Source organism: Porites lutea, chromosome 3 (genome assembly GCF_958299795.1).
Source record: "Porites lutea chromosome 3, jaPorLute2.1, whole genome shotgun sequence".
Taxonomy (NCBI): Eukaryota; Metazoa; Cnidaria; class Anthozoa; order Scleractinia; family Poritidae; genus Porites; species Porites lutea.
In genome coordinates, this window is record NC_133203.1 from 33054234 (window position 1) to 33077292 (window position 23059).

General features: G+C 39.6%; 3 protein-coding genes across 3 annotated transcripts in view; 2 read left to right on the forward strand and 1 right to left on the reverse strand.

The window, feature by feature from the left end:
- Nucleotides 1-1659, reverse strand: part of LOC140930962 (uncharacterized) — a 77933-nt gene extending 76274 nt beyond the window's left edge. Inside the window, exons 1-2 of the mRNA XM_073380709.1 lie at nt 1575-1659; nt 1014-1088 (exon numbers count right to left, since the gene is read on the reverse strand). The gene's annotated coding sequence lies outside the window, so the exon portion shown is untranslated. The remainder of the gene's footprint in view (nt 1-1013; nt 1089-1574) is intronic.
- Nucleotides 1660-1757: 98 nt separating this feature from the next.
- On the forward strand, nt 1758-9008 carry LOC140930972 (vacuolar protein sorting-associated protein 16 homolog). Its single transcript, XM_073380721.1, has 5 exons — nt 1758-1927; nt 5447-5535; nt 7100-7206; nt 7920-8048; nt 8720-9008. The coding sequence occupies exons 1-5, from the start codon at nt 1878-1880 to the stop codon at nt 8942-8944; spliced, it is 600 nt and encodes a 199-aa protein (XP_073236822.1). The 5' UTR covers nt 1758-1877; the 3' UTR covers nt 8945-9008.
- Nucleotides 9009-9899: 891 nt separating this feature from the next.
- LOC140930969 (vacuolar protein sorting-associated protein 16 homolog) lies at nt 9900-20259 on the forward strand. The gene is made up of 12 exons (XM_073380717.1): nt 9900-10025; nt 10742-10932; nt 11023-11113; nt 12309-12417; nt 13045-13179; nt 14324-14432; nt 14768-14865; nt 15481-15585; nt 16451-16528; nt 17242-17379; nt 18875-18942; nt 19876-20259. Exons 2-10 carry the CDS (start codon nt 10863-10865, stop codon nt 17335-17337), a joined length of 891 nt encoding a protein of 296 aa, XP_073236818.1. The 5' UTR covers nt 9900-10025; nt 10742-10862; the 3' UTR covers nt 17338-17379; nt 18875-18942; nt 19876-20259.
- The last annotated feature ends 2800 nt before the right edge of the window (nt 20260-23059 follow it).

Genomic DNA, 23059 nt, shown 5'->3' on the forward strand with positions numbered 1-23059 from the left:
GAAATGTCAAGTTGATCACTTAAAAAATAGCCATTAATTTCCTTGAAAGTTCAGCAATTTCATAGCACTATGCACTATTGCATTAGTTTATCAGTAGTCTCTGATCATTATGTCAATTCTGGCATTTTTTTTAGGCCTCTTATTTAGCGTTCCAGTTAATTATTTCAACAGGGAGGTCATGTAGACCATCTGAGGGGTCACCAAGACCACACGCTAATTATTTTCGCCATATTTAACTTAAAACTTATATGTCATCTGTTGGGTCAGGAAGCCTTCTTTGTCGGGTCATTGACCCAAGACCCATCTCTTATCTGGAACACTGTTATTACTTTTAGTTTTAGAATACACTTGCTAAAGGTTTTAATGTCTGCTTTTCTTTTTTTCTGTGTTATTATTTAAGAGTCCATGACTCCTTGTCTTAACGCATTGTACGTCAGTAAGCGCTGTATTAATTTACTTCTGTGTTTTATTCATTTTTAGTGCAATCTGCAAGGCTTTCTAATAGTTAAGGTTTTTGTTTTTATTAGATAATTTGTGTTATACATGTACTTGTCTTGCCCCACCACGAGTAGCTTTCCAGCTATTTGCAGGGCAAACCATCCAACTTTTTTTACAAACAATAAAGTTGTTGTTGTTGTTATTTGTTTCCCGAAGACATGACCCCCTAGATTAGCATAGCTACCCACAATAATATTGTACTTCAATTGTAAAATACAAATAAGATGTATGTATGTGTGTATGTATGTATGCACTAGTAAAGTAAACAAAAAAAGGAAGTGGCCATGAATTTAATATTATGTCCCCATCCCACTTACAAGTGAGTACAGCCAACCACACATCAACTCTAAAACACTAACATTTACATGTAATATGTAACTGATGTGGTTACCATGTATGAAAAATGATATTATTGTTATTATCATTATTATCATTACTATTATTATTAATATTAATAAAGTAGTTGGTAGTGGTAGTAGTAGTACATGTATCTACATTAATACCTACTTCCCTACCTGTGCACAATGCTCTAAAATTGTCAGATGTCTTAGGACAGATGTCAGCAAACAGTTCAAAAATAATCCTGCCAGCTACAAAGAATGCAAAATTGATTCTTAATTTAAATCAAGCAAGATTTAAAAGTTTTAGATTTGAGGTTCTTTCAAACCTGCCTTCCTATGTACCCACCTTCTTCTCTCTCTATGTTACAAGCAGACTGAGGTTGCTCATTGGAAACCTTATTGATTTCAATCAATTGGCCAAAATAATCCATAAAAAATATTAGATTATCACAGTGTTCATAGGCTCAAATCATTAATTAAGAGAAGTACGCATTCATAACCAATGCTGCACAGTCACATTAATTTAAGTTTAAAATTATAGAAATTGATTAAAATCAAAGAGGCAAAACTTTTGCTATATTAAGCTTAATAATAGCTTAAGCTTATAATTGATTATTTCCATAATTATCATTGAGTTATAGCCTGAATTTCAGCCGCTTCTCTTCCCAAATGACTTGACTTTGAAAAACAGCAGCCAATGCAAACATTTAATCCGAGGAATTTAACGTTTCTTACCTGGACATCCATTTATTTGAACATCAAAGAAGCATCTTGGCCGATAGCCCTTCGCTTTGGGGACAGCCATCTTGAACAACTGCAGCCTTTTCGTGTACGCTCACACGAAGAAAATTATTACCCGAGAGGAAACATGGGATTTTCTACTTGTTACAGGGTCTGCTGACCAGTTGATGTGCAGATGCAAAAACAAAATGGTGGATCTGCGGTCACGACAAGTTTACAAATGTTACACTTATTAGATCCTGGATAAACTACACCTATTACATTTGCTACTCGTTCCATTCACTCTTAGAGAATAACATGGCTCACGTTACAGTTGATTGGAATCCACTTGGAAAGGTATTTTATAGGTAAGTGGTTCTTTTCAGATTAGACTGTCTCCAAGTTGTGGCTAGCTTCCCTGTATAATTTATCTTTAAGCTTACATTTCTTTAATGAATTAGTTGAGAAAGTGAAAATAAAGGACCAAAGCATTTTCTTCTCTTGATAATATGTTGATAATAAATGTTAAAGTTGGTTTTGTTTTGGACTTTACAAGATAAGAAGGAAGTGGCAAAGTTCCGAAAAGCGATCGATTTAAAAAATGTTGGTGCCAATAATTGTTTAAAAGAGGCGAGTGTAATTTGAAAAATTACATTACGTACGCGGACTTGACGGATGATATATACTTTCAGCTGAACTTACTTCTAAAAACGAGTAATCACTGTAGGAGTTCCATTCTCGGTTTTCACTCACTTGAGAAAGGAGAAACAAAAATGGAAACCTTTTACATGTAATACAGAAAGTCATGGATAATAGAAAGACAGGCTTTCTATTATCCATGAGAAAGTCCCCGTATGAAACTTGCAGCGCTGTACAGCGCCACAAAATCGCTTCAAAATAGCTGTACAGCTAAATTACAGCTGTTTAGCAGCATTTTAGAAGCCAAACAGCAGCGTAATTCAAGTTGCAGCGGGATGCAAAAGCACTGTGCAGCCTCTGAAGCTCTGGGCAGCAGTTTTGCAGTGCAGTTGCCGACTTTCAAAAGCTGCGAAGTAGCTGCAGTAACGCTACGATTCAGCTGCGCTTGATCTGATAGCACAACGTTCTTGAGATAACATGAATCGCCAGAAAAGCCTTGCCACAGATTACAGCTTTTATAACGAGAAAACTTTGACTGTACCTCTAAGAAATGCGAGTAAGCTTGTACGCAGGGAAGATCACTTATTGAATAAACCTACAAGTTCTATGCTTTTGGAATCAAAGATTTCAATAAATTTCATTCCGTGACTGGCGAGTGTGGGAATGTTATCGCTAATTCCCTGGAGACATTCTAGGCTGTAATCTTATTGGTCGGCACTTTTGGATAGATAAACATTTGTGACAAGTTGCATTTTGACTTTCTAGTGGTTTTTACTCCTCCTAAGGTCTTGTCAACTCCTCTACCATGTTTCATGATTATTTTATTATTGCAGTCTGTATTTCTTTTTTTTTTTTACTAATGAGTGGTAGGCCATTACCCGTAACAACATTCTTTCTCTTTTGGAAGCCACTCTGCAGCGCAGATCATGATTCAGGAATTTTCTGCACGGCTGCAACAGCGCTGTTTATCGCTGTCAAAGGGCTTTCCACTGCAGTGCAAAACAGCAAAAATTTACTACTGCTGCAGCCAGCCCTTTTTACAGCTCTTTTGTAGTGCTTCTTGAAGTCATTCTGCAGCGCTGCAGCAGCACTGCTCGTTTCGTATGGGTCTAGAATCTGGGAAATGAAAGAAGATAAATATACAAAAAGCCTTGCCAAGAATCAGGTCTATGCAATCATTCATATGCGAGATATTTGGAAAAACGTTTTACCCAAATTTGTAAAGCTTTGTATGGAGATGCCATGTTTGTGTCCCTATCATGGGCACAAATATGGCCGCCGGAAACCAACAGAAACATCTGTTTTTGAGTTTTCCTACTTATTCGTGAATTCTTTGCTTGAGGAACTCATGAAGATTAAAGTAATATTCATTCTAAGACAAGAAATGTTTAAATAGCAAAATCTCCAAAAATACATAATGTTTTTAACCCACATAAGAGCTTTCCCGGCCGCCAGCTAAATGCCTAGTCCCGCAAAAGCCTGGAAATTCAAGCGTCTGTTATCGCAAAACAAAGAACCCTTTTGAACTGAAAATTTTTTTTGTATAAAGGTTTTAAGGTGCTCTAGTATCACATGAAAGTAGAAACTCAGAAGAAGTGATAGTTTCTTAGTTTGATTTTGGTGACGTCATGTGAAAACCAAAAATAGAAATTGATAGTTCATAGTACAAAGGAATGTCACAATCCAAAAACAACATTAGGAGGTTACCCTTGCATTAATTTTTTTAGAGATAACTGTACTTTAGTAAACAGCCATTTTTCCAACAATGAATTGAAAAAAAATCAATTTTTTTCCACATTTGCACAGGCCATTTAATAGCCACAACCCCTTCGGATGAGGTGAGTTGACTATACCCCTAAGAAAAAATAAGTTCAAAAGTGCAAACACAGTACCCCCCCCCCCCCCCCACCCCATTAGAAATAGCCCTTTTTTGCCCAAACCCCTCAGAAATATCCCAAAATTAATATCAATGGGACCAAATCTCATCCATAGGGAGGGGGTTGTGGCTTTTAAATGGAATGACCCCACAAATTAAATGGCTACATGACAACTTCTGCTTCTGCTTTTTTGCTGTTGTTGCTAGCTTTTTCTTTGCAAAAAACATTGAAACAGGGTAGTTATCAGCAGTGACAACTGTCCATGGTTCTGTGATGTTAGATGTTGCAGATGACACCTGTGAGATCTTTGGAATTTTTTACATCATATAAAATTCTACATATTATTGTTTTATTATTCATTCAAAATATTTCCTCCAAGCTGAAGACATCCTTTAAATACCTCTATGTAAAATTCCAGAAGTCAAACATCTACCTGTTTTTTACCAGTTCCAGATTATGAGGGGATATAATATTCTTGCTCATATTCTTCAAATGGTACTTTTCAGTGTCTTTGTGTGTTATTTCAAAGTTTTTAAGGGAGAAGTTCAGGAATGTTAATGAGGTTAAATATACTTACTTAACGTAGGTGCTTTGGCTGGGGCTAGGTGTGGCTGGTGGGGCTCGTGGCTGGGTTGTAAGTAGGGCAGGCTTGTGGGGTGTTCTTGCTACCTGGGTTAGGGGTTGGCGGCTCCATTCCCTAGGTTCTACCTGTAGGCACCTAACCTCCATGTGCGAGTCAGGTGTTAATACCCATAACATAAGAAATCTTCCACCATTTACTCTTGGTCTTTATCACCAAAACAGCCAAACCATCACTCTGCTTCTTTGCTTGATTTCTGTGTATCCTTTTCCAGTTTGGAGGTGTGTCTGACAGAATGGTTAACACCTTGAACTCCAGATCTGGAGGTCCAGGGTTCAATCCTCGCCTGTCAAATTGATTCCTTAGACATGGAACCTTACTCCACTTTGTCGCTCTTCACACAGGTGTATAAATCGATACTGCCAACACACACTGCCAGGAGGTAACCATGTGATGAACTAGCATCCCATTAAGGGGGGAGTAGCATGCTTTATGCTAAGGAAACTGGGAGAAATTCCAGCCATTTTGGGCCTTTGGCTTGTGTATGCCTTTAATCTTTTTTACCTTTTCCAGTCTGAGACTTTACTTTTGACACCAGCCTTTAAATCAAAGCAAACATCTTTCAGTTTTGGAGAATAACCAGCTGGCGTCCGAAAAGAAATACTCAGGCAGCCATGGAATTTAAGCAAATCAGTCAGGGATGGAGAAATATTTTAAATGTACACCCTGTATCCATAATATATTGAATTACAACAAAAGTTTCCGTCACAAAATGTGTCTTTCTTCAAAAGGAAAGTAGAGCTGTACAGTATGGAGTGGCAAGACACTGTGGATCTATCCTTGTTTATTGTGAGTGCGGCACCTTTTGGTGGTCCAATAGGTAAGTACATCAGACTTCTTCTAAGTGTTTTTTAACCCACAGGATGTACAGACAGGATTTCATCTACTTGCATTAATCTTATGGTAAATAGCCCCCCCCCCCCCCCCCCCAAGGGTGAAAGTTTACTTGTAACCCTACAAACCCTGAGATTAAAGTCTGAATTCTCATTTGTTGCCCCTATTCATTTCCTATAGAAGTAGTGGGGAGAAGTTGATAAAATATGAAGCAAATTCATCTTGTGTGGTCATGTCCATAATTCTTATGACCACTCTGTTTTACAAAGCATTACAAGGAGAAATTTGATGCTGGTCACCCTTAGGGCTTAAAGGGTTAAGAGCCAGAACCATAGGTCTAAATGATCTTAACAGCACTGTAAGTACCGGTATTTGTAAACAGTTGATTGATACAAAAATTATTTCTGTGACTGTTGCAGTTATATTTATAGCAGCAAGAGTCCATTATACAGCAACAGTCACAGAAGTTTGTTTCAGTCAACTGTCTGTACATGTCAAGGGATTTGGCTGAAAATAATTGAAACGAAGAAAACAACTCTGAAGAACATCCTGCTTCTTATTATTAATATTAGAACAGCTAGTGCATAAAACATGCAATTAATAGTTATACAATATTATAATATTTCTACCTGCAGTCCCATGTTGCATGTAGATGTTCAACAGTCAGTAAAGAGCCACTTAGTAGAAATGCTGAATAAAGCCATTATTATTATTATCTCTTTTATCACAGTCTTTGCTGGTGTTCTTTTTGTGCATCAGCCGGGCGCAAACCATGCACCTAGAGCATCAGTCACTCAAGTCAATCATTCTGTTCGTACACTGAGCACCTTTCTGAGATTTGTGCAGATCCCAGCATGCAGATCATTTGAATCTCTGTCATAGTAGCTCTCTCTGATACTTTCTTGATGTTTTCTACCATACCCTTCTTCACTGTACCAAGCGCACCAACAACCACAGGGATCACTACGGTTTTCATATGCCACATTCTCTGTATTTCTAGTTCTAGGTCTTTGTACGTGCTTTTTTTTTTCAGTTTCCTTCAGTGCGATGTTTCTATCTGATGGAACAGTCATATCAATCAGTTTGCAGGTGGAATACACTGAATCTTTAACAATGATGTCTGGTCTGTTCGCTGTTATAGTTCTATCAGTATCGACTGGCATGTCCCACATGATGGTGATGTTGTTATCTTTATTGTGCATCATGGTCTCTGGCTCATGTTCGTACCATTTGTCTGTAATTTATTATTATTATTATTATTTATTTATTTATTATTATTATTATTATTATTATAATTGAAGGGCTCCATGCTGAATTGCCCTCTGTCCCTGTGGTGCTATATTTGCGATGATTAAAATTTAACCAGGTTTAATTTCTAATGCATACTATTGCTAATTGCTAACTCATGTACACTTTTACATACATGGGGTGGGGGAGGGGGGAGGGGGTGAGGACATTAGACCTGAACATTTACATGTCCTGCTCCTGCAGCCCCCCTCATTTCCTTTTTGGAGGGAAGGTTTTTATTTGTTTGTATTAAAAATTTTCAGCTCTGATAAGAGATGACAAGCATTTTGCTCGAGTCCAAGGATCAGCTATTAATAAACTCATCATTCACATTTTTTCCTCTGCTGGAAGGGAACTTGCCACAGTTAAGGTATGCATCCTCCTGCTTGTTGTTTAATTTGTGAACACAGACAAAGAGAAGCATTGATCAGGCTGAGCAGGTCACTTGTATGGGTAAAGCTTGGTTCCTTGAAATTCGTGGGTCTCCAAAAAAGTTTGGCCCAATCTCAAAATCTTAGAAGCATTTCGGATAGGTCTCCAAGTCTCGTTTTTGGGAGATTTTGCTTCTCGGAGTCTTGAACTTCACACAGGAAAATAAATAATATTAGATGGGCCAGCTACTGCAGATGAAATTCAAACCAAAAACAAGAAGTATGATACCCAGCGAAAACATATGTTTCTTCCACAAAGGAAAACAAAATGGCCATGGCTGGAGTATGATGAGGAAAAGGGCGTAAAGTTTTGCGAAACGTGTCACAAAAAATATCCATTGTTAGCAGACAAGTCTTAAGACTGGTTCACATTGCAAATGTGTACTGGGCTAGAGCTAACTGTCAGGCTCTGGGCTAGTAAAGTAGGAAATGCCAGCTAGCCCACAGCTATAAATACTTCCAAAAAAATTTCAAGCCCTGTGTTGTCACACAATGCTCCTCCCCACCTCCCTTTGTGGGGAGGAGCATTGCATGACAGCACCAAAAATGGCTGTGAAACAGGCTAGTATATCACTGCATGGGTCAACAAGACCAAAAACAAGTATGTTCTACTTCTGTAGGCTATTGATCAAGTGTTCTTTTTTATTCTTAGTGGGATGGAGGCCCCATAATTCAGATGAGATGGTCCGTCACAGAGGACCTACTTTGCGTGGCTGATGATGGTACTGTAATGGTGTATGACATTCATGGCGCAATCAAGAAAACCTTGTCAATGGGACAGGTCAGTGTTAAATCATTTTGCATCATGGAAAGACTGAAAAAGAAGACATTATACATGTATGTTTGTAAAGCACCACTGCTTGACTACTTCTAGTTAACATGAAGCTCCTCATGATCTTAGCCGATTGATGCCATATCTTATGTCAGTAAATTCTTTAACTACCCCAAGTAAATCAATTTTCTGATAAATTAAATAATCACCAATTTTTCCATGACCATAAGCAAAATACTTGTAATTTATAGAAATTATATTATCATCAAAAACAGAAGTTGGGGGGTTGTACACTAAATTAAAATAGAACTGATACACATTCATACACTTTCTGTAGTAAAGGCATAGCCGTTGAATATACCCGTATGTCTTGTATGTTTTAGGTCAAAATTTCAATTCAGGTCAAAAGTTTTTAGCCTTGGTTGATTCTTTATCTCCTTTGTCTCCTCGTCCTAATTTATTCATGAATTAGGGCTATGAGACAAAGGAAACTGAGAATCAACCTAGCTTAAAAAATTTTAATCTGAGTATGATTTTGACCTGTAACATATTTACATTTTGTATTTTGCTTTTACATGTGGCCTTATCAAATACATGGCAACTTCATTTTAAGATCTGGTGCCTTTAAGTTTGGTATACATAGGAGACAACTGGAAATTTTTATCTGCATTTTTTTGTAGGATGCCAAGGAATCCAAAGTTATTGACTGCAAAACCTATAATTTTGCCGGAAGGACTGGCATAGCTATCCTGACTAGTAATTACCACTTTTATGTCGCAAACAACGTGGAAGAGGTCAGGAGTCGGCGGTATTATGATCCACCAGGTAAAAAAATGGATAAAGTTCAGTGTTTCAAAGAGATTAATAATTCTGAAGTTACAAGTTCTTCTCACATGCTTTTGTGATCTAAAGAACTCAATATCTGCTTGTGTTTCACTTTCCTCTCTTGGTGATAAGTTTGAACTGGATGGGGGTTTTCACGGGTTTTTAACTTTAAAAATCATCTCTTTCTCGGTTCGTAGGGACGAGTACAAAAGAACCCTGGGAACCAGATTATTTACGTAGGTTTGTCAATATTGGCAGGGTCACGTCAAAGGTGCTTTACACCAGTAGCCCACGCTCGAAATATTAAAATTCTAAGGTGACTCCGAGACTTTGGTTTCGGGGGATATGACTTTCGGGCGACTTGACCGGTTACCGTTCAACCAGAACCACTTCTTATCACGAATGTGAATAATTATGTCCGATACTAGAGCAACTATTTCTATTCATCTTTCAGCTGCTGTGGAACAGGTGTTTAAAATCGGTTCAATGGAACCAGGTGCGATGCTGTTTGATGCATCAAAGGAATTTGAGGTAAGCAATGCTTCACTCTCTCTGGGAAAACGTTGTCTCGGGTAAAAGGCTCAGCCGCCTACCCAAGCGAGTGGTGGATCCAAGGGAGGGGTCAGGATCTTGGGGTGGCACCGCATCCCCTTATCTCAGGGGTCTGAATGACCGCGCTCCCCCTTATCTGAAGGTCTGAACCCTCCACTGCGAGCCACCCTGGGCGGCCTATTGTTGGGTGACCTGTTTTCCTTGGTAAGGTCACCATCCTAGCTGAGCCAACTTTTCTCCATATAATAAAAAATAATCAACTTTATTTATATAGCGCTATTTCAGTCCAAAACCTCAATAGCGCTTTACAGAATTCATAAGAAAGAACAATAATGAATGAAGAAAAACATAGCATGATAATAAAAAGAATACCTGACGAACAACATTAAAGTTTTAACTTGAAGATTCTAAACTGCACCAAAAACTAAATCCCTAACAATTAAGCTGTCGTTATGATTCTTTCGTGTATATTCCTGTAAACAGAAAAAGAGCGCCCGAGCAGAGGAGTACATTCGGATGATCAAAGAACGTCTTCCTGAGGCTGTCCAGCAATGTATCCACGCCGCTGCTGGGGAACATGAGCCTGCAATACAAAGAGGACTGCTGAGGGTGAGTATAGTTTTAGAGGTAGTCATGGTAACCACATGATCTCCTTATGTTCAGTTGCTACGTTTCGATTCTCACAGCAACCCGCCCCCAGGGGGTGGGGGAGTTGTTGACAAGTTTAAGGTTTCTTACACAGTGATTGGTGTTCTGTAAACTGCCAGATAAATTTAGCATTGTTTGAAAAATACATTATCTGTTTTCCGTGGCAAAATCACCACCTCCTACTAAAAATGTTTTGGTTAATCTGCTGAAGTTCCTTAGCTTGGGCATAAATCGTTGAACGTGATGCCGTGAAAAGAAAATCTGTACTCAGTATATCTGGGTAATTTGAATTGAAAGCGAAGAGCGCAAATAGTTCGTCCATTATGTTTCTATTTGAGGAGTGTAGTAAGAGACATAAAGGACTTCATTAATACTTTCGACGACGGCGTCATTCAGTGATTTTTTAGTTATACAGGATGAATTGAAAGTATAGCAAATCTCAGCGAGTGGTCAACATTCGCAGATAACACTGCTCTGTTACCATCTACCAAGCGAAGTTTGTAACGTCGCTTGGTCAGAGATTTTAGGCGGGAAATAGTTCTCGTGTAACATGTCATGTGTCCTCGTAGTAACCAACAAGAGTGCTCCGGCGGTCGATGTTGGGGAAAATTCCACCCACAGTATAATCGGGTTTTTTTTTACTGATCTCAGCTGTAATCTTTTCTTCTCTTTGCTAGGCTGCTTCCTTTGGTTAGAGTTTTCTAACTGATATGCCGCCACACGCGTTTTTTTCGATGTGCCGGAATCTTAGAGTGTTAAACGCCGTGCGGGACTACATGGTTGGAATTCCACTTACATATGGACAATATCCTTTATCTTAATTCAAGAGTGAACCAAATTTCAGTTGTTGCAAAAGCCTCGTCTCACAGGTTACGTTTGCCCAATTGCAGCGTGGGTTGCAGCAAGTGTACACTATGCTAGCCTCCGTAGCAACACGAAAATTTTTTTTTATTTTTCGGGTTAATTTGCAATTGCTTAAATTGGAATTTCCGCTGCGACGATCATATCTTCATTGAAACTTGCATTTCCGCAGTTCACATCATCTTCAAGTAAGTTATCATTGCTCTAGTCCCAACACTTTCGACGAACTTGCGCGGAAACTTTTTCTACTTAGTCTAACACTATGCCAGATAGCTCTTGCGTCGGGACAGAAACCATATCGGAGAGTGTTTCTGTCCACACAAGAGAACGGTGATTTTGGTGCGATTTATGTAACGGGGCAAAACTGCGGGGTTTAAATTACTTTTTTTTTTTTACAGGGAACGAACGAGATATGTTCCTTTTTCTCTTTTTTGAAACGGATATGATAAAAGTACGTTAACACAGTTTTCAATTCTGTGGCTCTTATTAAGTTCTTAAAGTGGGCTCCATTTTGGTTTTTTGTCCTCTGAGAGTACTCTGGTTATTTTCAAAAATTATCCAATTTTGACGCCTTGACGATCGTCTTAGACTGGAAAAAGTAACAATGAAGACCCTTATCAACAGGTGAGTTTTGTTTTTGTCACGCTGTTTGTTATCTTTTTAAAAAAGGTAAAACGTGCAATGCTTAAGCATTTTTTGAGGGGGAGGGGGCGGTAAAAAAGGTGTATTGCATGTAGCTGGAAATTTTTTCATAACAGTGCGCGCTCTCATTGGTTTCTCCGAGGTCACATGACCGTTACAGCGAGGGAAGCGAGGTTTAATGAATTTCCAGCTATATAGCCTCGGGAAACATTGAGATTCTCGGAAAACAAATTTAACTGTTTCCCTCGAGACCAGTCATTAAGTGATTAAGTGTTTATTGCACTATGAAACGTTCAATAAGTTCCGAGCTTGAGTTGAGAATCAAACTTACGACCTTTCGAGTTCAAGATCAGGACGCTCTCCCCACTGAGCTGCTGGGAGCTCTATAGTGTGGAGGGTCGAAATTTTTATTGATTATACACCAGACCCGCTATAGTACATAGTACGAAATAGTACTTTTAAGAAAAAAATAGCAAAATGAATATGATGTATGTCCGATAACCTTTCTCTTTTGCCTGACTAAAATGGTAACGTGGTTGAACTTAAGTCATTTCTAAATATCAAAATTATTTATATTCCTAGTGAATATAAAACAAGTTGAAGCAAAGTTTGTGTTTTTTTACTTGCCTACTTTCCGTGTCTAAACTGTGTTTACTACATTGATTTTTCCACCAACAGACCTGGAGATGGAATTATTTCCCTTAAGTTTATTTTATTACCGTTTATTTTCTGCTCATGTAGGCTTGTTTTGAGGCGTCACTACTGTCTGGCCATAAGAATCTGTGATTACTGGAAGATTCCTAAGGGGGAGGGTGCCAGTGGCATCCTTGGACACTTGGCTTGTTATAAAGTGAGTGTAACCAGCGGATACCGGTTGGCTGTTACCTATATGTAAGCAGGGGTCTTCCCGCAATCAGCTTATGGCTGGTAATTAATAAAATTGGTAATGGTGAATTATAGTTGTGGCAGTAGACATGACTGGAGTTGGGTGTCCGGTGGTTGTTTCATGTGCTGAATTTGGCTCATTTCTCTTGGTGTTTGTGTATTTATCAAAGATCACAAAATCAACCTATGAAAAGATCTAGATCAATTAGACTGGATTGTACGCGGTGAAGACAGCGTGGCCAGGCGCCCATCGCGTTGTTTTCGCAATCCGCCCGTCCCGGGTTGGAGTCCCACTATAGCCACTTGCTGAAATTATTCGCGGTACGGTATTTCCAAGTTCAGATACCCAGTCATGCTTGTAAATAACCAACTGGTTGCCTCCTGCCAGTTGGGGTTTTTAATCCTGTTGTGTTCTATTTCCTCAATAAATAAACAGTTGGACTTTCACATGGCTGGGATGAACACATTGAAATTAACTTCTCCGCTCTAGTAGAATACAATAGTGTCCGTAAATAGTTTTTTTTGTGTTGAATATATTGACATCTCTTTCGATCCTACACCTCTTCAAAACTTGCTTTTCTTGTTTAAACAGGTTCAGCAAGCCAATGTTGATGACAAAGAGATTGCTCGTGCCATCAACTCCAAGCTCGGAGAGACTCCTGGGATATCGTACTCAGAAATAGCTTCAAAGGCAGTGGACTGTGGACGAACTCACCTGGCCATCAAGGTTAGTTGAGAGCATTCACATGTGAACAGTTTTATTATAGATTACGTTCCAAGCACATTTTGAGGCATAAAGCGGTGTCCTCCGTTAGTATTTCCTTGCTAAATGCACTGAGGCTTAAAATAGCGGGGGTTGGTACAGAATGGGATATTTTTACCTGCGAGATTGCTTTTACTGTAGGTAATCAAGATTTTTTTTTCAGTATCCGGAGTATGAGGACCGCGCTTTGTAATAAGTTCGGCGGTCCGCTTTATTATCAGCAACACCACTATGGTGAAATATTAGTCAATTGTTAAAGGACTCATGTCGAGAAACAAAACGTACGGCTGCAAAGAAGACCAATGGGGGAATGGAATATGGAGAGATTTAACAAATGAGTTGATAAATTAAATACAAACAACTTTCATGCTCTAGCCCTTCGTCAGAGCGAAGAAGGGATAGCACTCGAAATGTTGCTGCTATATGGCTCCGAGGCTTTCTGGTCATTTTTTCCTTATTGGGTTTGTTTTTTTTTTGTGCTTAATTCTCTTCTAGGAATTTCGAGACAATTGAGTCGTGAAAAATTTTCAATTTTGACCCTAAAGCCTTGGAGTCATGTTAGAATTTTAATATATCGAACGTGGGCCATTGATCAATATAACTTCTTAACTTTCACCATTGTTCTGTCCAGGGGTTACCAACATGCTCGTCTCATAAGACGTCAACAAAACCTGGAACGGACCGGGTCAGATCAATCCCTGTAACTTACTGGATAACGAAAGATAAGGGATAGTGCCTCTGGGAATGATCTGATCCGGTTCTGCGGTCCAGGTTTTGCCTACGGCCTTTCTCGTGGCTTCGCCGCTTGTGCCTCCACGAGGAGACCTGCCTACAGCCTGGCTTAAAGCCAGCCTTGATCTCTAGCTGGAGCAATCTCACCATAAGTAAGTTCGTCGTTTGACAATCGGTAAACGAGCCTATCATAGCCATGCCATGATAGCCTGTTCAAAGTCCGTCGAGCGCGGGTGATAAAATATAAGCCGCATGGGATTATATTTGAAATGAACGAAAAGAACAATAAAACAACGTCTGTGTACAGGCTATGCCATGATGCATAATGTATCTTTTAAGATACTCACATCTTCGTGGTCTGGTTTTTTACCTGTAGCTGTTGGACTATGAAGCAAAAGCCGCTGACCAAGTTCCACTGCTCATGCGCATGAATAAAGATGACCTAGCGCTCGAGAAGGCCATTATGAGTGGAGACACGGATCTTGGTGAGTTATAAGTGGGTACCACTGCTGAGAACTACAGCTAACTTTGAGTATAGTGGAGGGAACAATTTTTGAAGCGCGTTTTTGTTTCGTGGTAGTCGCAAGAGCCGACTTATAGAAAGATCTATCGTAATGTTGAAATTGTACCAAAGGTTCCAAAAATTTAGAATAAACTCTTTCTCAGCTTAAAAGTTGGCGTTACACCAGCGGCGTTACAAGCTGAGACAGAGTTTCAAACCTTAAAACATTTTTGAGAAAAAAACCCAAAACCCGCCTCCTTGATTTTCCCCTGTATCTAGATGACATTTCATTTGTGTTGTCTTTTTTTTTCTTTCTAGTGTATATGGTTGTTATGCATTTGAAGGATAATCTAACTCTTGGTGAGTTCTTGATGGCCATACGTTACCATCCTGTGGCACTCAGCCTCTACATCAAGGTAAGTCTATGAAAAAAAGTTGTGTAAATGAGTGCGTATTTGTTCAAGGCTTCAACCAAGAGAAAATCCGCCATTATTTGCCAGGAGACATTTTTTCCTTTATCTGTTCATTCTTTAAGGCCATAAAAATGACGTTAAAATGTTTAAAACTTAAGTGGAGGGGTGAGAGGTTTTACGGTAAAGTGTGGAGCATTTTTAATCTTATTTCTTTGAAATGTCGGAGTCGCGGCAGTGAAAAATGGCGACGTTTCTATTTGTTTTTTTCAAGGTCCCGGAGAATCGCACTCAAGAAACAGAGAAGAGAAGAACCTTCAGTTCTGTTTCTCTTCTCTGTACTGTCATAAGCAAAAGTTCTCGACCAATCGGGGCGCGTAAATCACTCGGTTATTGTAAATCGTTAGACTGTGTGGCAGGCGGCTTAAGAGGTATTGAAAAAAGTGAAAAAGGGAGGGGTAAAGGGAAGAGAAAAAAAAAGACACCTTTTTTCATTTTTGCTTCTTTTCCCTTCACTCCCGTCCCCCTCTTCTCTCGTTTTTGCACCTGTTACGCAAACTACCACGCAGGCTATTGTGAAACCTATATATTCACTTTGGCATGACTGTGATTCGTCTGCAGTACTGCAAGGATCAGGATCGCCGTACACTTGTGGACCTGTTCTACCAGGATGACCAGTTTATGAACAGTGGTAATGCCTTTGTGCAGGACAGCTACAGTGAGAAGGTATCACATAAAGTAGCTTGCATGCTATCATGCTTAGGAGGGGATCTGGTCGAATGTTGTTTTATTATTTTATTTCTTTAATATGTAATTTCAATTCTGAGCAAAGGGGTGCGTACGCTTCACTCCGTTTCTTCATGGCATCATAGATTATTTTTGTTTCCGTGACTTTAGGTGACTACAAAGCTCCCCTCAACCTCATTGCCGGGACGTTTCCCCGTTGGAAAATGGGATAAACCCCTGTGAACGAATGGTCGGCAGCAATCTTGTTTATTTTGAGCGTCAGGAGGAGCCAAGAATACGTGGAGCAACTCTTATTTGTAATTTAACTCGCACATTTCTCGTGTTTAAACTCGAAACCTTTACAAAAATTCGTTCTAATCATAACCAGTGATATCTAGTACGCATGCGCTAATTGTTCCCGTCTATTTCTTCGTTGTAAATAGTGGCCCTCAATGCATGCAGCGACCACGTGACCAAAGGAGACATAAGACTACAAGTTATGTGTTATTTTTCACAGGGATCGTACAGCGAACAAAGCGCGCGCGCCTGAAAATCGCAGCTCTGTAGGAAAGGCCGTCACGCGAAGGGTTAATTATTAGTTGCGTAACGCCTTCCGGTCTCTCTCCCAATCTGCTCCGCAGAGCTTTTACTAACCTTGTCTGGCGGAGCGGTTACTTTTAGTCCTGAACCAAAAGGATCACATCCTTGGAAAAGAGATTGGCGCTCACCATATTATTCCTTGAGAAATAAGAGGAAATTCGTTATCTATGAAATGTTGCCGGCCATAGAATAGAATCATCGTTTTGATATCTCTTGTCACTACACTTGACATAAAATCTGATTTTCTTCTATTTTTATTATTTAGACAATAGAATCCAAGATGAACACATTGTCCAAAGCACAGATGTCTTACCAGCAAGGAGGATTTCAGTTCTACTCGAAGGTGTGTGCTCTTCACTTTGTTGCTTTGATTTAAAATACTTCAAACTCCTTCAACGCTAGAGCCACTCATTCCTTACTATGTGGAGAAACAGAAGACGGACGTTATGTCTTGTCTAGTAATCTAGGATACGGGATAAACTTGCGATAGTCGAACCAAAACCACCCAGGAACTCTCCACTCCTCTAGCTGTGTTTGATTAACAAATACCTTGACTGTACTCTGAACTGATATAAATCACGCAGGAGGAAGCGCCGGGCTAGGGTACAAAAGGCCGAGTTTAGAGGGAAGCCTGAGACTTAGTCGACAGTGTTGAGTTATCCCTACTTCTTAAGTGCTTTGTAACATAACAAAGCACAGTAAAGGTTTCTTTATTGGTTTTATGATAAAGAATCCGTTAAATTCGCCACGCATTACTTTCTAATTTTCAAAACAAACTATTGGCAGATGGCGTGAAAGCTGAAGCTCCGTGTTTTATACCCTGATAAACACGCTTTGTCATCCAATCAGAGTGCGCGTTAAAAGAGTGTTTTCACATGATGTCATGGCGGCCATATTGGTGTCCCAAACCAATCCTCTGGGAGTTGAACTCTTTTCTTTATATGCAAACGCTATCTTTTGTTCCAACAAATTTGCGTAGATGCTGGCCACGTGAGTGAAAACACTCTATACTGATCTGAACTATATTATAAATATTAACAAAACATTTCTTGTCAGTGCTGCATTGTATGGACGCACGATTCAATTTTCCAGGCAAGAGAAGAACAAATGAAACTCATGGAATATCAAGTCAAACTTGAAGAGAAGTACTGAAAGACATTTGTGGACCTGTCTTTGAGTGATACTATCTACCAGGTGCGATAAAGACACTAAACTGTGTTAGCCTTTACCGTGGATTTTTAAACGTTCACGGTCTGAGCTTATTTTTAAGGTGTAATGATCAGTACAGTTGGGCAGCTGGATCAATTGAGGTTTCTAGGTAACTGACCACTTCCCTCCCCCCAGGGCTCAAAGTTTGCGACTAACTGGTCGCATATGCGACTGGATTTTTGGTTGTGCGCCTAAAAATTCTTCTATAATCGCACCTGTGCGCCGTAAAACCCAAACCACAGTGCGACTGACTTACTTCAGACTATACTTACGAACTCGAACTAGAAAGACGGTGTATGTTTAATAGGTCTTTTCTCCCAATGGATTCTACGAACTGGAATGTTCTTTTTCGTTTCGATGTTTTACTCCATCCCCGACTCTTCTGTTTTGTAATAAACACCGCTGACATATGCAAATATATGCTACGAACCAAACACGTATTTTTTGCGCAATGGACGACCATGTCGAACGTTCAGTTTTAACGTCAATCAAAACAAAAACAGTGCGGATTAAGAGCCTTTTTTTCCAGGTAAGAAAGTTTTTTAAGTCGTATTCCAGTTACATGTAAGTCATTGCGCATTTAACAAATTCATGAAAGATTAATTTTCATTCTCGTTCGACACACTCATTGTCACAGTTTTGAATTGTTTTTCAAGTGTAAGTTTTCTTTAGTCACAACTGTACTGTCAAAAAGAGAAAATAGTATTAAAAATCCCAACGGTGTTACTGCATAGCAAATCGGCTGTGTTTTATCAACCACAGGACTGAAGTAAAAGTAACAAACTGAAGATGACAATTAAACGTGGCACTGTTAAGCTTTTTACTTTTTCTTTTGAAATAGATGCTCCCAACATTATAAGCTGTGCTCCCAAAATTTTCAACTGTTCGCCTAAAATTTCGGCAATGCGCCTAAAAAATGACATCTGGTAGCACAAGTGCTCCCAAACTCAAATTTAAACTTTGAGCCCTGCTCCCCCGCCCACCCTCCCCCGTTAAGTCAAGAGTAACACTTTTTCCTTACTTAGGGCAAAATTGTAACTTAGGGGAGGGGTAGGTAGTCAGTTACTCAGAAACGTCAATTAATACAAAAAGCTCTGAAAAGTAGCTCTCATTTGAATGATCAAAATTAAGCTGTCATCAATATAGTCAAATGTTAATACTACCTTTAACAGCTTAATAAACAGTGCCGCTGGAAATCTTTGTCAAGTACAAGCTTTCATTCGAATGGCCATACTAAAGATTGTCAAATGTTAGAAGTTGAAATCAACAGTATACGCTGGAATCTCTCAGATCTCTGCTCAGTAGCTTTTGTTAGGATTGTTATTTTTAAACTATTATCTAGACTTGGTAGTTAAAACCAAAGCAAAGTAAACCGCGGTGGAAAGTACTATTAAAAATAGCTTTAGTTTCTTCATGATTGTCACAGGTTTAATTCCCATACACTATCATTAGTTTCTAAGGATTACTTTACGCTTTTCAGTGCATACTTCAAGGAGACCTGAAAGCCGCTGAGCAACTGAAAAAGGAGTTCAAGGTTCCAGATAAAAGGTTTGTAACATTTTTTATATCAGAGATCGTAAACAACGAGACCTTTGACATCTGAGGGCCCTTTTTTGAAACAACCTTCAGCTACACCATATTGAACAAAGGCTTACTTGTTCACACTACTGATTTGTAGCCTGTGTGGTTTACATTTGAAGGGGAAGGGAAATGTGGGAATTAATGCGCGTTAGGGAGGAGGAAATTTAAACGCAGTCGTTTAGGAAAACATTGGACTTCCAGATCCTTTTCTTAAGGGGTTAATTGAAGAAAATAAGTGGCTTTTCAGTCTACACTATATACTTTCTTCAAATTGTTCACTAAAAATGGTGTTTAGATAAAAGCGTTGAGCAAACTGAAAATGGCCAAGAACGCGGTTTTGTTAAACACGGGTTAAATTCCGTTTAAACAACTGGCCCAAATGGTCTCTCTACTTTCATCCTCGCGCGTCCATCGCGTTCTCGTTCTCACACGGGCTGTTTTCAAAATAGCCTGTACTATGTAGAGCTAAGGATTGCTTGGTCACACCCTGATTCGTAGTCTATGTGGCAAGCATTTGAAGTGGAGTGAAAGAGGGGGTGGGGATAAGGGCGCGCGAGGAAGGAGAGAAGAAAGAGTTTCCGTCCTTTCCTCCTCGCGCATTCATCGCGTTCTCGTTTTCACGTGGCCCGTTTTCGAAATAGCCTCTCGTTGCACCACGTAGACCTTATGTTTGCTAGTTAAAACCCCTGATTTGTAGCCTGTGTGGCAGGCATTTGAAGGAGTAGTGAAAGCACGGGGAGGGAATCAGGACGCGCGAGGAAAAATAGCAGACAGGGTTTTCTTCCCTTCCTCCTCGCGTGGACATCGCGTTCACGCGCACCTCAGTTATTCCCCCTTTTCCTACCCCTTCAAACTCCTTCCTCATAGTTTAGCTCATTTGCCGCATTGTCTTGTCTTTAGGTTTTACTGGCTGAAAGTCACAACTGGCTGGAACTCAACAAGTTTTCCAAAGCTTGTAAATCTCTAATTGGATACGAGCTAAGTTCATTGACAGTGTTTTCCGAAATAATCAAGCAATGTGCTCAACTAGGGACAGATACGTGCAAAGCTAATCCTTTAAACCCTAAAATCCGGACTCACTTACGCAGGTAATTTGGGACCTTACAAAACTACCATAGCGACGGCAACGGAAAGGCCTAAAACACAATAGGTTAATGAAGGAGCGGAACAACAGCTCTACACGTCCATCACCCTTTTTTGTAATTTTTTTTTTTGCCTTTCCCACACATCTACGATAGGACATGACTAAATTTTAGAATTTTGAGAATGGAACTCCCGCTACCTTCAACTCCAACCTAATTTCCCTTCTTTTAAGTAACTAGACGAATTGAAATGATGCGAAGTCAATTTTTCATCGACCTTTTCCATTGGCGTCGCCGTTATCAGATCGTAAGTTAGGGTGGTTAGGGTCTACGCCTTGTTACGGCGGTGGTCAAAACAAGGACAAGTTTGTGACGAGAAAAAAGGAACCGGGAACGGCTTTGTACCAGAGTCGAAGGTTTCTACAACGGCTCCCTTGAGAGCAAAGTGCCTTTTTTAGAGGAGTTGCCATTGTGAGGAATAAGGGGGCATCTCGGAACACTCCGGAATACCCCCCGGAACATCCCCCGGAACCTGGCAGTAAGTAAAATGAAAACACAAAAAGAAACCCTAACCCCACTGTGTAAGATATTAAAAGTTTCTAGCGTGAATGTATGGATTGTCTGGCGGAATAATAATCATGGTCGTCTTGGACAGATGGCGATTGGAAGATTCGTCGGTATTTATCTAAAAGCATTTATTTCTTTTTTATTAAAGGCTACGTTCATGAGTTCCCATGACTATAACATTGTAGTGTGAAGACGCTGTAAACTTTATTTACATTGCTTTTTTATAGCCATTTTTTGAAGCATACCTGTAATCCAACAACAGAATAGAAGCGGAGAAATATGTCTCCAGAGTTTTTCCCGAAAATAAAGTGACGTGTTATGTGAGTTTATCAGTTCATTGAAGTTCTTACTTTACTCAAACGCTGACTAAACAAACTTACCTTGTGTAGTGGTCACTTGTGGTGCGACTATGCCGTTCATCCTTTCACCCCAGAACTGAAGGGCGCACTAAATCCGCTGACCACAAAACCCTGGGCGTATACAAATTCGTAAGTGATTGGGAACAATAACTCGAGTTCTGCACTGCTAATTGATGCTACCCCGAGAAAATAGCTGACATTTTGTGATTCCGCCATTGGTTTCCTCGCGAACTGGTCTGAAGAATGTTTGCAGATATTCCATACTGATATGACGTGTAGCTTTCTATCAGAGATATGACGTGTAGCTTTCTATCAGTAAAAACAAAATTGACTGGTTTGTTGGCTAGGACTCGTGTTTTTGACTTAAATATTTGATTTCGGGCCCGAAAAGTTACCGGGACTTTCGAGAAACGAGCTAATCATATTCCACCTAGTTATAAACGACATTTTAATTTTTGTCCCAGGAACAGGAAATACGAAGATGCGGCGGAACAGCTTTTGCTCAGAAAAGCGAGGAGGGCCTGGATCTAGTCCTCGGAAAATGTGCAACTTCGAATCGTCCGTTGGTAAGCCGCATTCAAGAAATGAAGGCTCAACTGCGGCAAAGACGATAAAATTCACAGATGAATTCAAATCTTAACTCCGAGATAAATTCTCAGTCGAAGTTCTCAGAAGAAAAGCCTTGCTAAAATGTATTTTGAGCGAGTTTCGTCTCATAAAGCGCACTTTGCGAGTTCATGGAATCCGAGTTCATGTTAATTGGATCTAGGCAGAGGCTAAGTACTGTAACAGTTTCCCCAACACTTGCAATTAATGATTTTCGAGTTACCCAAGTCGCTACTGCTAAATCTACTTGGAGTGACCATCGATGATAATCGCGATTGGGGTAGCCATATGGAGAAGATAATAAAGAAAATACCTTCTGGCATCGTGGTCATAAAGCGAGTAAGGTACCTTGTCCCCCAAGCGACCTTACAACTAATTTACCAAGCTCTTATTCACCCTCACTTCAATTATTGCAATACTGTTTGGGCCGGAAACTGTGGGATAATCTTAAGGAACAAACTTCAAAAACTACAAAATAAAGAAGCCCGTTTTTTGACATTTTTGGACTACGATGAAGACGCAGGTTACCTGCTTGAACTCCTAGGATGGAAAAATCTAGCGCCCCAGCATGAAATTGAAAAAGCCACGATGGTTTCTAAGTCTTTACACGGGTTGGCTCCAGAATATTTATGTTCTAGGTTCGCAACACGAGAAACGGCATATAACCTTAGAGACTCTGAGAATAAACTTTGCATCCCTTTACCACGGACAAATTATTACAACAATAGCTTTAGCTATAGTGGCGTCATCCTATGGAACAAACTGCCGTGTAATGTGAGGCAAGCAGAGTCTCTTACGAAATTCAAATGTCTTCTTAAACAAGTGCTCAAGGGCACGGCATTCATGGAAAGCAGCTTTTTCTTTAATGTTTTTTATAATGTAGATAGTTTATAATGTTTTGTTATTTGAACTGTAATGAATTGTATCTACCTATATCTCCCTGTCTATCTACCTACCTACCTACCTACCTACCTCCGTGGCTGAGCCTCGGGTTCCGTTTTACCACACACGGACGAGATTACAAGATCTTATGCTATGACGGTGGCCGGTCGTTTCGATACAAAATTGTTTCGATACAAGTAAATTTGCTTATCAAAATGATCTTCCTGGAAAATTACCTAATAAAGGTTTTGATGCAAATTACTTAGTGTTGCCGCCGTAGCACATGTGTGTTATTGGCACACAGGATTGTTGATTGTGTACTGGCCAATCACAATAAAGTTCAGGACACGCAAGCAAACCTCAAAACTACAAACTAATTACCATTACTGTTTGCGTTTTAGTTATCTCGCGCCTTATTGGCTAATTTCTGGCAACACAATGACATTCCATAAATATTGCTGGTGTTCACGGCTTTGTAAGTTTCACAGTAAAAATTCTTTATTTCTCACCTTTAACTATTGCACATATAACATTATACCCCTTTTCAAGTGGTGAAAATTGTGAAATATCTGAAGATCAATATTATTC